Source organism: Pygoscelis adeliae, unplaced genomic scaffold, assembly GCF_000699105.1.
Source record: "Pygoscelis adeliae isolate BGI_AS28 unplaced genomic scaffold, ASM69910v1 Scaffold206, whole genome shotgun sequence".
Taxonomy (NCBI): domain Eukaryota; kingdom Metazoa; phylum Chordata; class Aves; order Sphenisciformes; family Spheniscidae; genus Pygoscelis; species Pygoscelis adeliae.
This window is the reverse complement of record NW_008825052.1, coordinates 1,601,658-1,618,574: the sequence shown is the minus strand read 5'-3', so window position 1 is coordinate 1,618,574 and position 16,917 is coordinate 1,601,658. Positions and strand designations below refer to the sequence as shown.

The following is a 16,917-nucleotide window of genomic DNA, read 5'->3' as shown; positions in this document are numbered from 1 at the left end:
TCCTCACACCAGTTGTAGAGCACTACAAGTTTTTGCAATTTTTCCATGCTCATCACATGCAGAGTCTCTCGGTCGTCAGGGCAGTGGGTCTCTTTTGTGACTGCAGTATACTTTGTTGCCTGTCTTTACCAGCAACATATGAAGCGAACTTAAGAAACATAGGGAATCTCCTAAACAAGTCAAAAGAGAACTAGGATGACGCTGCGGAAGGTAGAACTAACTGATAGTTTCTGCTTCCAATAAAAAAAAATTGAGGGGGGGGGAAATATAAGTTCCTCACTTTTGCGGGAGATCCAACGTGGAAATGAAGACAAGCAGAAGAAAAAATTTTGCTCCTTGTGGGGCTTTTTTCCCATCCAAACGTGAAAAGAGAAATTGCTATTTTTCCTCCTTAAAAATCTGAAACAATAAGGAGGTTAAAAAGATGGTACGCATTTTGATAAAGTGTATGAAAGGTCTGCTAAATTTTGTCAAGGCTCTGTGATTTATTGATAAGGTCAGTAAATGACAAATAGGTTTTCTTAACCATATTTTGATGGATATGATACACATTTGAAAAATCAACATAACGAAGTTAGGCTGTGTTACATTGTTTCACAGCAGTTCTGCAGAATTTCAGGCAATTTTTACTTCTGTCTTCAAGGGTAAATGTGCTTCATGGCTGCCTGAGGAACTAATTGCTCAGTTCTGATCATTATTGCAAAGCATTGTGTATCCACACTTCTATACACTCTGTCCAAAATATTCTGCTTTTTATTAGGGTACTGTACAGGGATATCTGATGAATGAGTAGTGGCAGAGTACCCAACCAACAGTTGAAAAATGGGTATGGATTTAGAATTGTGGGAAAATTGCCTCGAAGTACTTTCTCTTCCGTTAAACTAATAAGAACGAACAAGACTGGAGGATCAAATAATACAGTGTGTTTTCATATTGAATTTTAACCTGTGTTGTACATTTAAAAAAAAAACAACCCACTATATAAACTCAGGAAAGAATACCAAAACTAGCCTTAGGTTGACTGAAAAAAAGACAGTTTCAAGAAACGTCTACCAGAAAGACTGTCTTCTCTTGTGTGATAGTATTTCGAAGCATGAAAAAAACCAAGGATGGCAAAAGAGGGTATCTTTCCTGTACTGTAGTCACCGCTGTCTTACAGAAAGATTCAGAGTGCTACTTCTGCCTCTGCATTTGTTCCTTCCTATTTCCTTCTCTCTCTGCTTGTGCTATCCAGAACTCATGTCTACCTGCTCCCACTGCAGTGGGGTTGCTTTTACCGTATGAAAGGCGCTGAGTTTTCTCTCCCATGACCTGGTTCTGACTGTGTGAGATCATTACAAGTAAAGCCTTGAATTATAAATTCTTCAGGGCAGAAATCACTTTTTTTTTAATGTTGTGCACTAACGTGCATGCAGCTAGCTCTCAAGTAACATTCAGCATTGCTTAACCAAGATATTCGCTGTGGAGAATATATTCCCATGGACACCATTTCAATGAAACCGAAGTACATCCCTCTTCAGAGGGATGTGCAAGAGCAGAAAAACGTGGGGGAGTTTTATTTAGAGATTGTGTGGAAGACTGGTAAACAAATAATCTTGTGCAATCAGTAACAGAATTCTTCTTTTTCTAGAGAGCTCAAATTGGAAGCGGGATAGCTTGATCTGGTCTTGACTGTCCCATAACTTGTCTAAATATATTCTCTTTTAATGTCTTTAGATGAAAAGAAAGAGAACAGATTTGCGGCTGAGCTGGATGAATATGGATCGGATACAATGAGTGAAATAAATATTGTTGGGCGAATTACCTTAAATATTTGGAGAATGATGAGAAATGAGGTAAAGTTTTTAAAAGGTTAATGTATTTGACTTACTGGGTTTTTTAATTATTGTGAACTTTGTTGACAATTTCATGTAACATCTGTAACTTTGTTCTTTATTTGTACACCTTTTCAAATAGAGCAGTCTGCCACTTTGTGAGAATGGATTTTGCATATCGCTAAAATGTAAAATATTGAAGCCCTTATCTTTTAGTAATGTTTCTTAATGATACTCCTTTTCACTTCTTCGTGGGTTTTGAGAACAACTTACCTGTTTTAGTAATTGGTCTTGTGTGGTGCTTTTACTAAATTAAATACTTGAACTTATTTTAAGCTGTCAGACTTACTCATTGTTTTGCGGTTTATGACCTTACATTTAATACTCAAATGGTTCAGTCTTTACAAATCTTGCTCTGACCAAATTCAGACCTGATCTTTGTGATCTACTTAATTCCGCATGTTGTTTTCAATTGATGAGGGGTATTCTTTCCTGACTTGTAAATAGTTAGGGACTTCTAAGTATAAATGTTTACCTTTTAAACAAAGAATACTAATAAAAAGTTAATAAATTTAGTTGTTACGGTTTTTTAAAAGTAGAAATTTCTCTGACTATGAAAGACATCATGCATGTTAACACGTCCTTTATGTTTTTCTAGGTGAATCTAATGAATTACACTTTTGAAAACGTGGGCTTTCATGTTCTTCATCAACGCTTTCCTTTATTTACCTTCCGAGTTCTGTCTGATTGGTTTGATAATAAGGCAGATGTCTACAGGTAATAGTCTATTAATCCATTTTGTTTGTTCTTTTTAAGGCCGGATTCTTAACATTGGATAGGTATAAGCTAAAGTCGGCATAGGAAGAAATAATCAATTTAGCTCAGGTACTAGAACAGTCTATATGCTGCAACATGAGTTTATTTACTCTGCTGTTCTGCTGTGTTCTGTTGTGTAGTTATACCCTCAATATTTTAACTTTGTGTATTTTTCTGTTTAAAGTACAAAAAACCAAAACATTTTCAGTTACAGTTTCAACATATCTGAATAGATGTACTATTTTGAAGTTCTGTAAGGTCTTTATTTTGTATATAATATTCATCAAAAGGAGTTTTAATGAACTGTCAAGTTTCTGTTTTACTTCACAGTGCATGTCAACCAAGCTAGGCTTAAAAATAGTACAAAACAGCGTGCAAGATGTTAAGACAGTAACTATAGCTGCTTAAAAATACCTTTATATGACACATATCACACTGGGCTTCACTCTTCCTTGGAGTGATTTGGTATTGTGTGATATGAACAATTAATAAAACTTGAGTACTGATCTGAACGTCATTCATGACATAGATATAATTTCTGTAAAAGTTAAGTACTTTTCAACTAGGTGGAAACTTGGTTTAGTGCTGAAATTAAAAATGCTCAGCTGAGATAGTGTTGTGTTTTAACCTCAGTCGGCAACTGAGCACCACACAGCCGCTCGCTCACTCCCCCCACCCCGGTGGGATGGGGGAGAGAATTGGAAGAGCACAAGTGAGAAAAACTCATGGGTTGAGATAAAAACAGTTTAATAATTGAAATAAAATAATAACAACAATAATAATGTAATAATAATAATAATGATAATAATACACAAAGCAAGTGATGCACAGTGCAATTGCTCACCACCCGCCGACTGATGCCCAGCCAGTCCCCGAGCAGCGGCCCCCCCGGCCAGCTTTCCCTAGTTTATGTACTGAGCATGACGTCACATGGTATGGAATGTCCCTTTGGCCAGCTTGGCTATGCCCCCCTCCCAGCTTCTTGTGCACCTCCAGCCTTCTCAGTCGGTAGAGCATGGGAAACTAAAAAGTCCTTGGCTAGTGTAAGCACTACCTAGCAACAACTAAAACATCGGGTGCGTTGTCAACTTTGTTCTCATCCTAAACCCAAAACACAGCACTGTACCAGCTACTAGGAAGGAAATTAACTCTATCCCTGCCGAAACCAGGACAGATAGGTATTCTTAATACGGAAGGATGTTTCCACAAAAGTCCCCTTGGTTAAAAAAACCACGTAAACAGATCAAGAGAAACTCAAGTTTCTGTTTCAGTAATCCTTTAGGGCAGTAAGGAAAACAGGATATAGCATGTCATTGAGATATGCCTTAACAGTAGTTTGCTGTAACACATTCTGCATATATCTTTAGAGTATGTAAGTGTATGTTTATGTGTGCCACATTTTTGAACGAGCCGTATGAAAATGTCCTAGGGGAAGTTTTATTTGCTGGTTTGTAACAAGCTATCATAAAAACACATTTTTCTTAGTAGAAAGAGCGGCACTCTCCTGATTGTTTATAACGAGACGTTCACTTCCACAGATGGAAAATGGTTGATCATTATGTTAGCCGGGTCCATGGGAATCTCCAGTTGTTAGACAAACTGGATTTGATTGACAGAACAAGTGAAATGGCGAGACTTTTTGGCATTCAGTTCTTACATGTGTTAACAAGAGGCTCCCAGGTAAGATTTAGTTTTCCTTACACCTCACAAAAGCAAAACAGTCTTTACAAAATGTTTTAGTTCTTCACTATCTTTTCAGTCAGTGTATGTATTTTCAGAAGGTCACAGAAGACTGTTTTGCATAACATGTAATTGAAATGTAAAGAACAGCAATTCAGAAACGGTAATAACGGATTGAATGGTTAGTCTCAGAGGTTAAAAATAGCTGTTAAAAATAGAGTGCCCCAAATGTAATCGCGCCAGTGTGTCTCTTCTACTGACTTTGGGAGCACTACGTTTTCCCTTTGAGTTGATACTTTTCACACTTAGATGAGTCTGAAAATGAATGCTTTTTAAAACATTAAGAAATATAATTGAGCATGTTTTAGAAAGATGAGATTATTTTCTTCCAGGGCAGACAAATCTGTATCGAATATGTTCTAAGTGACATTTCCTATGAAGCAGACCTCTGGGTGAGATTTGAGCTCTGGCTTTATTCAGTACGTGTCATGCAAGATGTGTGTCGTTTTGTTATTTTGATACTGACATCAGAGGGAAAAGGAGCAGGACAGAGCGAGATACACACGACTCTCTTTCAGACCCCAGCAGTCTCCAGTAATACCAAAGGCTTTCCTTGCCCAGGTTCTGAGTGACTAGACTAACTAAACTGTTTTCATGGCTTTACATGAGCCCTGAACAGCACCTGAAACGAGAGACAACTACTCTTCACTCACACGTGTCTGCTATTCTGTTGTCATCTTCTTTCCTACCATAATTCTTTCCTACTATCTTTCTGCTTTCTGTTTTAATAGACATGTAGCTGAGCTGACCAGGATTGACTATTTTGCTAACTTCTGTGGACAAAAAGATAACTTAAAAACTAATGTCCTAAGCAGACCAGCATTGTCTTAAGCCAGCCAGAAATGGGAGTCTCTGAAGCTGCAGTTTCCTAACAATTCAACCCAATTTAAAAATGTTGCCACCTTTTTTCCTTTGACTGCAGTTGCCTGTGTCATCTCTTGACCCAGTGCAGGTTCTTGTCGGTCTTGCTGGTACTGGCCCTCTGGTTTTGGGCGAGGCGGCACCGCTGGCAGAACCATGGTGGCATTCAATAGGTATTTGCCAGTTTAGCTCCCTGATCTGGTTTACCATGTTATCAGAAGAGTACCGCTGTTGGAGCAAGGGAAGAGAAATGCACAGTTAGGGACAGGGAGGATGGGACTGGCATACTGCCAACGTAGATATGCTTAAACTGTCATGATTGCAGCCCGCTAAGACTGTTCTGCCTGTCATTTTCTCAAATGACTGTGAGTGGGAGTGAGCAACAGAAACATGCTGCATTTTCTATCCTGACTGTTCTTTTCTCTTTCCTTCTGTGCACCTATGTTTTGTTTCCTTTGAAACTTTCTAGATCACAAAAATGGCAGTTGCAACAATTCCCAGTCACCGCAAATAATTTTTTTTTCATTCAGAAGAATCATCACTATCTTTTATGAAGATAATCCTTTTCTCCTTAGCTGAAAAAGATGTTAAAATGGAATAGTACTAAGAACAGTTTTCAGATATTTTAAGTTATTTTTTCCATATTTTTGTATATCTTATTAAGTTTTACAAGACCTTTTTTAAAGGTGATTTTTTCTTTTATTTTATTAAGCTATCTTGAATATTCCATAGCAGACTAGACAAATCTAACAGGAGATGGTCATAGGCGTATGGATTATTAGTCAGATGATTGAAGAACTTGCTGAAAACTAGTGAAAAAAAAAACAAACCTAGCTCTTGCTAGATCCAGTCCCTGACGACCTCACCACACATCTAAGCTCATCACTGGACACAAATTGGCAAACAATTAGTGCAAGGCAGCAGCAGCTTATGCTGCTGCAAAACTACACTTTCAAACCCCAACCTGTTTGTAAGGTGGCAGGGTCTTGTTAAAGTTGTTGGTTCTGTATGTTCATTTATAACATCAAAGTTAAAGAAATTATACCTAACCCATTCAGCACAATGATTTAATATGTAGTGCGTCAGGCAGAGGGCTTTTGAATAGTGATTTAGTTGCTTACAGAGCACAGGATCTTAGGATTATATAGGATTGTTCTTTGATATTTTGGGATTTGCCACCCAGGTGTGTAATTTTCAGCTATTTTGTTTTTTATTGTGAATGGACATAGTGAATACCTGGCTATTAGTGCTTTTAAAGCCTTACTAAAGCATTGAATAAGACATAAATAAATAGGGCTGGTTTTTCTCATGTTGCTACCTCCACAGATGACATTTTGCGATGCCTTGAACAAGGTGAAAGTTCTTAACTTTTTCGTTATTTTATGCTTCCTGTGCTACTTGCGGCATCATCAGGGAGAAAGCATGATACCCAGTGCAAAGCAGCAGACTTTTGAAATGGGCTACCTTAGATTCTTCCCTTGGTTCTCTTGCTGCCAAGTACATTCTAGTTACTTCTCACGGCCAAAAGCTTGGAGGCACAATTATCAACTTATACAACTTGCATGTCATTTGTCTTTTTTCCCAAATGTTGAAATAAAATTGCTGTGCAGATTCCTATGGAAAATGGTCATCAACTGCATGTTATGCTTTGTTTTCTCCAATGTTCTGCACATCTAACAAAAATACAGTTTAGCAAATGCTCTTTCGCTGACTGTAGCAGGCCATCCGTATATATTGTTGCAGCCTGTTGGATGTTTATTTTTTTAACCTGAATTGGTTGTTTATTTTTTCCATAGATAAAAATCAGAGGTACTTGATTTTTCAACGATTAGGGCTAAATGATGAGGGAACACATGGAAAAGTTCCACTATATGTGATAGAAAATATACATTAAAAGTAAGAGTATGGCTGTTTATTTTGGAAAACTAGTTGTCCGTACTTTAAATTCAGGAAACGTAAGTGCGTATTTATACAGTTTTAATACACCCATGTTTATTCTGCATTTTTGAAATTATAATTAATATATCCAAACTGTTTTGCAGTATCGCGTGGAGTCTATGATGCTGCGTATTGCAAAGCCAATGAATTATATTCCTGTGACACCCAGTATCCAGCAGCGAGCTCAAATGAAAGCCCTGCAATGTGTTCCCTTAATAATGGAGCCAGAATCCCGCTTCTACAGCAATGCTGTTCTTGTATTAGATTTTCAGTCATTATATCCTTCCATTGTGATAGCATACAACTACTGTTTTTCAACCTGCCTGGGACATGTTGAAAATTTAGGAAAGTAAGTTGTTCTTCTTTTCTCACAAACTTTGATTCCGTAGAGACTTCAGCATCTTTTCTAAGGTACTGAGAACCTTTGGTTATCATTGGAAACAATGGGCATGTATGGATAGCCCATTTTCTGTTACAGAATAGAGATGATAAAGATCTACCATGTGGGTGTGTGCGTGGGTGCATACACACACATATACATAATACACATCAATGTGTATTTTTAATTAAATACAGAATTAGACTCTGTTAAAAAAAACAAACAAACTCTGTATGTGCATGTGCGTAGACCTGTTCCGTTATTGTGGTGATGCTAGTTTTTAATACTGCTTCAGAATAAGTTAAAATGTTATATAAATCCACTACCTATTTTCAAAACTGGACTAGTATTATTCCGCTGTATGTTAATAAGTCGTTGTTGTTCTCTTTTAACAGTTGTAGTTCACTATTCAGAATGAAAAGATATAATGAGTTATTCCATGTAGCATCTCTTACTGAGCTTAACAGTAATTCTGTTAATTGGAAAAAAAAAATCTCATTGCTTATTATAATTACCTCTATAAAACAATATTTGGAGGAATGGGAAGATGCATGAAATGATTGCTAGGTGTCACCATCAGGTTTTCAACTTTCTGATTTGAAATTCTGAATTTGTAGGAAGAAAATATATGCAATGTGTTACTTGGTAAACATGCATGGTTTCCACAGGGGATTATGGTATGAGTACGTGTCTCCACTAACTCAGCATTTGGAAATAATGCAGTAATGCAGAACAGAATTGATAAATTATGCATGTGTTGGAATTTAGCCATTTATTACTACTTTATTCCTAGAGCCTTTTGCACATAGCTAAGAAATTTTAAATGATAGTATGTTTGTTTATACCTGAGATTATAATTGTGATTCTATCCTTGCTGGCATTTAAATGTGAGTTGATGCTTTTGCTTGATCGGGCTGTAAATGACTGAATTGTCTCCATATTTAATTTTTCTCTTTATTAGATATGATGCATTCAAATTTGGCTGTACATCTCTCAGAGTACCTCCTGACTTACTTTACCAGATTAGGCATGATATCACAGTGTCACCCAGTGGAGTAGCTTTTGTCAAGGTAATGATATTAGTGCTCTGTGACAGGCATTTTCACTTCCTGTTGGCTGACTAGCTTAAGATCAAATTGATATTGTAGTTTATATTTTGCTGCATTAAGAGCAGACAGAAGGGGGGAGGTTCAGTCTCTCATTTCCCAATGTTTTTTTGATATTTGTCAGAGTGCTGGACTTCTGGCAGTTCAGGAAATAAAATGTTATCTTTATGCTTTCATTTATACTGAAGGCTTATTTCATCTATAATTAAACTGTATTTTACTTGTGCAGTTTGGGGATCAAACAGTAATTATCTGTGTGTAACACTTCATTCTTCTCCTGCCTGTATAGCAGAATGCTTTCCTAGAAAAGAGTCATGGTTTGGGAGATGAAACTCCCTGACTTGCTTTCTGTTGTTCTCATTTTATGTTACGTGTACTGCTGGCTGATTTGTAATGAATTAATAAATATGGGTAATGAATTAATAAATATGGCCTGGAGCTCTTACAAATAATTAGCCAATCACCAGCATACATATATTTAATGTAAAACAAAAACTTTAAGTAAAGAACATTTGCAGAATTGTTAAAAGATAATATTCCATTAGCATTTAACATTTTGAGAATTAACAGTTAAATATTCAAGTCCCATTTTAGTTAATAAGGTTATCTAAACATTGCATTAGCAGGGCTGATGAAAACAAAGAACAAAAAGCTATTTACCCTGCCCTTAAGAGCTTTGCCTGTATTCTGAGTTGCTTGTAATATTTCTGGGAAGAGCCAAACAGTTGGTGCCTAGGGCATCTTGCTAATTAATTTGCCTTCTTAACAGTGATTATCTAACAGTTCTGGGTTTTGCTTTTACTCCTAACTGTTTAGGTTGGGCTTCTTAACATAATTTTTTTCTTTGTTCCCTTTATGGCAGCCTTCAGTAAGAAAGGGTGTGCTGCCAAGAATGCTAGAAGAAATCTTGAAGACTAGGATAATGGTGAAACAGTCAATGAAGGCTTATAAGCATGACAAGGCTATAACGCGAATGCTTGAAGCTCGTCAGTTGGGTCTTAAATTTATAGCTAATTTTACATTTGGTTATACTGCTGCTAATTTTTCGGGAAGAATGCCATGCACTGAGGTAAGGGTTGCAGATAAAAATGCAGAAAAACTGTGGAAAAGACACTAGTAATAAAGTATAGTCAGATAACACAGTATTATTATTTGAAACATATTTAATCTAAATACCTTCATAAAAGCTGGTTTTATTTGTAGTACTGAAAATTAGCAACTTGGGATTTATTTGTGATCCTTTTTAAAAAAAAAAAAAAAGTCTTATTTTTCTTCTTCCCATAAAAGAACATTTGGACTTGGCATTTCTGTAGAACTCTCTCCGAAGGTAGATTGGATTACAGTTCTAATAGTGGAAATAAAATAAAACATTGTAGCTGTTTCATAGTTTTCATAAAAGGAGGAATCAGCAAAATCCAAAAAACTAGAGAAAATGATCTTAAGCGATCTTGTCTTGCTCCTTACACTTTTAATACACCTAAAGAATTTTAAACCAGATTTTCCTTTATTTTAATTCTTAATAATTTTTGATCGCTCTTCCTTTAATTCTTGCTATTTTGGGGTAATGTACGCAACCTTTTCATTTATTATATGCATTTGAACTGCGAAATAAAATATATTGTCCAATATATAGTAATTTTCATAAACAGATCAAGCAAGGTTAGACTCTGTTTACCAAGAGCTAGTATTGGGTTTAGCAGTAGAATAAAGATTTTCAATTTACCTTTAACTTTGCAGGTTGGGGATAGCATTGTCCACAAAGCCAGAGAAACATTGGAGCGTGCTATAAAACTGGTGAACGATACAAAAAAATGGGGTGCTCATGTCGTGTATGGTGATACTGACAGGTAATTAATGGTCTGCTTCTTACAGTGTTTTAAAATCATAGTAGTTCTTCATAGATATATTTTTCTTTTGTCTCAACAAGGGGAATTTATGATACTGAAAAGAGTATGTGGACCCTCTTTGGGATGTTGCTTACTGTCTTACAGAATATGCAAAGTGAATAATATTTATTTTCTTGGAGTTTCTTTTAGGACTCTTAGAAAGCACTTCGAGGGTTTCCTTTCTTTTGAAAATTATGTGGAACAGAAGGGGGGGGGGAATCATATTTTTTCAGGTGTGAATTAATATGTCTTATTTATCAAATGAGTATTTTTGTGCCTGTTTCTGATATCTTTTTATTTTGGAAAGTAGAGTATGTATAATATAGTAGGTATTGCACGTTGGTACTTAGAAGGCGACACTATTTTAAGCTTCAAAAGTGGATACAATTCAGAAGCAGCCACTAGAGCATACAAAGATATGATTAGGCTGCCTGAAATACATCATATAAATATCTCCCCTTTCTTGGTCAATCTTTCATCTAAATAATAGCCATGCTCTAGGCGTATCCATCTCTGGTGCTAGACTTGGGTAGTTCTTCAGCCATGGGAAACAAAGCTTGTCTGGCTGTCCTTCCTTAATAACTTGTGAATCCAATGACTGATCTTGGCCAGATTTGATGAAAGACTTGAAGTTTCAAAGATACTAGATTCATAGTAGCTTCACAAAAAAAAAAAAAAATTGTTGGAGAAAGCAAGTAAAATCCTATTGCTGCCCGTGGTGGGAAAAAAGGGCGTACCCAGAGCTCTTTACAGTTCTCTCCTGGGAACTCAAGTTTTGCAGTGCCTGGGAGCAGTCACGTTCCCTGCCTCACCAGAGAGTCACAGTGTTCGTCGTGCCTTTGGCACTCCTGATCTCGTACTGAACACTGAAGTTTATCAGGTTTTTGGCATTTCTAGCTGAAGGAAGGGAACAGAATTGATAACAACATCCCTGCCTTGCCACCAGGAAACCACAGCTTGTAAGTTTCAGGAACTGTGTTGAACAGATTTGTGCTTATTTCCTATGTCTGATTTCTCGTAGCATGTTTGTGCTCTTGAAAGGAGCCACGAAGGAGCAGTCTTTTAAGATTGGTCAAGAAATTGCTGAAGCTGTAACAGCAACAAACCCCAAGCCTGTTAAACTGAAGTTTGAAAAGGTAAAAGGAAAAAAAAAAAGTGAAAAGATTTTTCTGGACACTAATGTAGCATAAGGATATACAACAGTCGTGTGCCATACTGTTTCTGCGGGTATATTGTGAGCTCCTTAATGCCTCAGGGTCCTTGTCAGAGGAGTGCTGCAGCATGAGCAACACAAAGAAGTATTCCTACTTTCACATCAGGATGCCTGGTGGCCTGTTGCACTGGCAGCAGCAGGCAATTTGAAATGCCTGTCTCATCAATTTTTTGAAATGTCTCCCTCAGTTTTGTATTATATACATACAATCAAACCAATGTGTGCAACTTGGTAGAGAAAATGCACACCATCCCTTGAAGTGATTCCAGTGCATTAATTGCAAGCCTGATATTTATTCTTCAGCCAGCCTTAGGACACTTCAGGATATGTCCATGTGATACATACACATATAAAATGAAAAATTATAAAAATCCATTCAGTAGGCTTTTGGAAGAAGTATTAATGACAATAAGCCTTTTCTAGAAGAGCAAGGCAATGTGATACTAATTTTGGTGGAAGTCTATAATTGGAAAGTCATTAGCAATCAGTTCAGGTGCTCTCGATATTTTCAAAGTACATACCTGACTCAACAAGTTAAATCAGAATTTGTAAGCAAATGGCCATTTTTCATGGAAAATACAGTAGAAAAATATTAGCAAGAAAAGTCAGGATACCTGTGGAAGGCATGGCAACTTTTCCTCACTGACTAATGTACAGCGACCCTTCCCACTTTGAGGCAATTCTGTGTCATTAAGCTGAAGGAGTAATTAGCCAGAAAAAAATACTAGGTGCAAGGATATACTTGAGAAGATGTCCGAGTGCTTCACTTCAAGTGCCCTTATTCACCTGTGGGTCAAAATATTGGGTACTCTCCTAGGGTAGCTTCCTAGCACAGGACGAGGAAAATGCCTCAAAGCTGGAGCATCTGTTCAAGAAGTGGGACACCTTTTTGTGCAGGACCTTCTTCAGCCTGAGGCAATCTAAACTCACTGCTCCCTCTTCTGTGAGAGCCAGGAAGATGTGCTGTTATCCTAGTAATACTCGGAAGAAATTGCTCCCCATTCTTTCTTTTAAAACTGATCAAGGAATACTGACACAATCAAGAATGAAATCAGGGGTTGGAGAAAACAAGCAAAAGAGACCATGACCCTAAAAATCCATTCATGAGGAAACCATTCTCCGAGCATAGGCATTTAAAAAGCATGCTTTCCCCAAACCAAGATACTAACTGATTTTGGGCTCCTCATAATTAGGTGATGTTTGAAAATAGAAACTTCAAAGCCGCTACTTTTGCCGGGAAAGTTTTCTTCTCTGATGTTGACAATGAAGTTGTTGTCTTTTTAAGAAAGAGGGATAATACAGTTACATTAAAAATGCTGACAGATGCAATCCAGAAAAGTAAAGGGTACTCGAAACAAATTATACTGTGTGTCACTTTTTGTCTGAGCTTCAGGTTGCTTAGCCTTTACAGCTAGATGAAATAGAAAGTGATTTAAGAATGGAATACCACTGAATCCCAACTTCCTCAGCCATCCTTTAACAGTCCTTTGAGCTAGTGGATTGGTTTTAATGATTTAAAAAAACAAACCAAAAAACAACAACAAAGCAAAGTATTCCTTAGGAAACCCTCTATGTTCAGAGCCACCTTATATTCCCAACACGTGACAGATGGGGCTATCTTCTTTCTAAACATTCCAGGTCTACTTGCCATGTGTCCTGCAAACTAAAAAGAGGTACGTGGGTTACATGTATGAAACACTGGACCAGAAGGACCCAGTATTTGATGCAAAAGGCATAGAGACAGTCCGAAGGGACTCCTGTCCTGCTGTTTCCAAGGTAAAATACTCATGCATTTCTTCCTGAATGAAATTATAGTATTCTGTTATTTCATTGTATGTTTGTCCTTTCTCAGAGTTTCTGGTCCTTGTGAGTTGTCTGAGACTTTGTCTGGTTTTCTGGTATGAGCCATTTGAAAGATAAATTGAAGATATTGCTCAGCATTACAAGGACTTGCACTTTCCATCTTAGCTACTATCTTTCAGCCCCTAAAAAACCCATAAAAAGCCCTCAGCCCCGTGTAAGTTCTCTAGAAGACCATTCTTGATCCAGTTCACTTTAACTGGAAGTAAGTATTGCTCCAAGATGAGTGAGGCACGCTGATGTGTCTGCTAAATAGCTCACTTACGTAAATCTAGTTTAGGTAAGGATTCATTTAAAATAAACTTGCCTGTTTATTTTAAGTTGTGTATTGGGGGGGGGGGGGGGGAAAAAAAAGGCATTTATTATTAATCAAGTCAAAACAAATTTACGCCAGTAAGAAAGTTAACCACTTAGGACGATTTACTTCAATTTTTCTTTTTAATCCCAATTCTTTTGTTTGCTGAGGTGGTCAGAAAGTCATAGCAAAATATTTTAGATGACGGGGAAGAAACATCTTCTCTCATACTCTGGAAAACCTCTGTAATTGTTGAAAAAGTCTTAGTGCCAAAGTATAGATAATGTCATGAAAGATGCATCAAACTGAGGAAAAAGTTGTCCAGTAATGTGTTTATGAATGTCTTTGAGTGGAAGAGAATGCAACCATTTGTCATATTAACATTCTAGTTCACAACTGATACTTTTTCTAAGCAGTGTATTAATATTTCCATATAATTTACTGAATTATTTGGAATTAATTATTTTTTAGTTAAACATACGTGTTTTCTTCACCTTTCTCCTTTGGTTGTAAAGATACTTGAGTGTTCTATCAAGCTGCTATTTGAAACACGGGACATAAGTCAGATCAAACAGTACGTTCAGAATCAATGCATGAAGTTATTGGAAGGAAAAGCCAGCATGCAAGACTTCATCTTTGCAAAAGAGTACAGAGGGAGCTCAGCTTACAGACCGGGATCCTGTGTACCAGCCCTGGAAATCACCAGGTAATGAGATGAAGGGGTGCTAATCCTAGATATTTCTTCTCCTGACCTTTGTACTGCCAAGTTATGGGTGGCAGCGGGATGTCTCCTTCAGATATTGTTGCAGTAGTTGGCCCTGACTTTATTCTGTGTGTGAAGAGAGATCAGGCATCAGATAGTCCTAGAAAGCCGTTTCGTAGTCCTGAAACGAGCCACACGTGCTTCAGAGTCTCTTGTCAGGATGCTGTAACGGAGTGTTCACTGCTCTTACTTACGCTTTGGTTTTTGCACAAGGGCTTGACTCTCCAAGATTGCCCATCGCTCGCAGATATTAGATATGTTAAAAATTGTAATGGTGATGTCTCTCAGTGCTGTGAAATACATTACCGGGCATAATTCTTCATTTTTTAAAAAGTACCTTACTTAAAGTTGACGTTTCATCCTGTTGATATTGTTTATCAGTAATAGATAATGTGAGCTGGCACGTTTTGCCACCTTGCTTAGTAGAAAAGGTCTTCAAATTAAGCCATGCTTTTTAAATAAAATAAAATTCAAGTCCTGGATTGATATCTGCTTCAAATTGAATTGTCCTTTGCTTTCTGGGTACTTGAGCTCTTTTTAGTACCCTGGCTGCTCTTTATTAAAATATTTCTTTAAGGAAGGGGTAGCTAGAAAGCAACCTGCATGCAAATCCAAGTGACCTGAAACAGGACATCTTTAGGGCCCATGTTCCAAGTTCTAAAATTTGGGTCTGATCATGAGACGAATTAGAAATGAAACAACTGGGTCCTGTGCTTCATAATAGGCACTAACATCAGTCATCTGGAGAGCTACTAATATAATCAGATGGGGAACTTTACAAGCAAATGAAATAACTATGAATTTGTCTCTGGATGCATTATAAAGGCTATTTTTAAACAGGAGAATGCTTGCCTACGACCGTCGCTCTGAACCACGAGTTGGGGAGCGAGTGCCCTACGTCATTGTGTACGGCATGCCCGGACTGCCCCTGATACAGCTGGTGAGGCGGCCCATTGAAGTCCTGCAGGATCCCAACCTGAGGCTGAATGCTACGTACTATATTACCAAACAAATTCTGCCACCGCTGGCTAGGGTGTTCTCACTTATTGGCATAGACGTCTTCAGCTGGTACCATGAGTTGCCACGGGTAAGTGTTTGAAAACAGATTACAAACGCAGTGCATCTGTACAGTGTTTGGTTTTATCGTGACTTTTAATGGAATGGGGTTTATATGAGGCAACAGCAAAGGTTATTTTACAAGGTAGTGTTTGATGCCCAAACGTGCGGACCTGGTTCTTAGATCTTCTGTGTGGTTTTTTTCACTTAGCAAATCCAATTTTTTCGGGCAGCCCTTCTGTGCAGGGTTGATCACACTGCATCTTCTATTTTCTGACCCCTTCCACAGTTTAAAAAGAATATTTTGCCGTAACTGTATATTTTTAGCAGTACTGGTTCTATCTATCTATCTCGGCTGTACCAGCTTTTAAATCTCTCTGTAGTAGATGTTGGAACTCCCGTTTTTCCAAGATGTTCTGAAGATCTTTCCTCTTTATAGAAAAGGTGGTAATGCCCCAGTAGCAGCAACACTTTTTTAAAAATCTGTATCAACTAATTATATCCAAAACTGACTTTCCTAAAAGTTAAAGAAATCATTGAGATGCAGGAAGAGAAGTGTTAGATAGCTGGATTTTAGTTTGTGATTCCCCTGACAAAAAGGGATGGTGAAGGACAGTCTATCTGTGTAGTTTGGTTACTCTGCTTAGCGTAGACTTCAGCAGCATGGTAGTATGTTATTTTTCCCACTGCAAACTTTTAATATAGCCTCGATTGACCTCAGTTCTGCTTCTTTTCTCTACCTTTCCGATGGCGTTGTGACACTCACCTTAAGTATCTCCAACAAGCTGCTCTAAAAAGCCAAAAGAGCCCTGACTTTCTGCAAGGCCAGGGAGCACCGAGGAGGTCATAGGGAGCAGAGCAGCTGGGTGTTTGAAGCAGGAGAGTGAAGGATAGCAGAAAGCCTAAGTCATTGTCGTGGTTTAACCTCAGTTGGCAACTAAGCACCACGCAGCCGCTCGCTCACTCCCCCCACCCCGGTGGGATGGGGGAGAGAATTGGAAAAGCACAAGTGAGAAAAACTCGTGGGTTGAGATAAAAACAGTTTAATAATTGAAATAAAATGATAATGATAATAATATGATAATAGTAATAATACACAAAGCAAGTGATGCACAGTACAATTGCTCACCACCCGCCGACCGATGCCCAGCCAGTCCCCGAGCAGCGGCCCCCCCCGGCCAGCTTCCCCC

General features: G+C 37.8%; 1 protein-coding gene across 1 annotated transcript in view; it reads left to right on the top strand.

The window, feature by feature from the left end:
• The window catches only part of REV3L (REV3-like, polymerase (DNA directed), zeta, catalytic subunit), an 80,857-nt gene that overhangs the window by 59,218 nt on the left and 4,722 nt on the right, over positions 1–16,917 (top strand). The window contains 11 exon segments of the mRNA XM_009326437.1: positions 1,717–1,835; positions 2,473–2,591; positions 4,169–4,310; positions 7,274–7,518; positions 8,510–8,618; positions 9,517–9,723; positions 10,392–10,501; positions 11,562–11,676; positions 13,392–13,529; positions 14,424–14,614; positions 15,512–15,758. Of these exon segments, the coding sequence (XP_009324712.1) occupies positions 1,717–1,835; positions 2,473–2,591; positions 4,169–4,310; positions 7,274–7,518; positions 8,510–8,618; positions 9,517–9,723; positions 10,392–10,501; positions 11,562–11,676; positions 13,392–13,529; positions 14,424–14,614; positions 15,512–15,758 (1,742 nt within the window).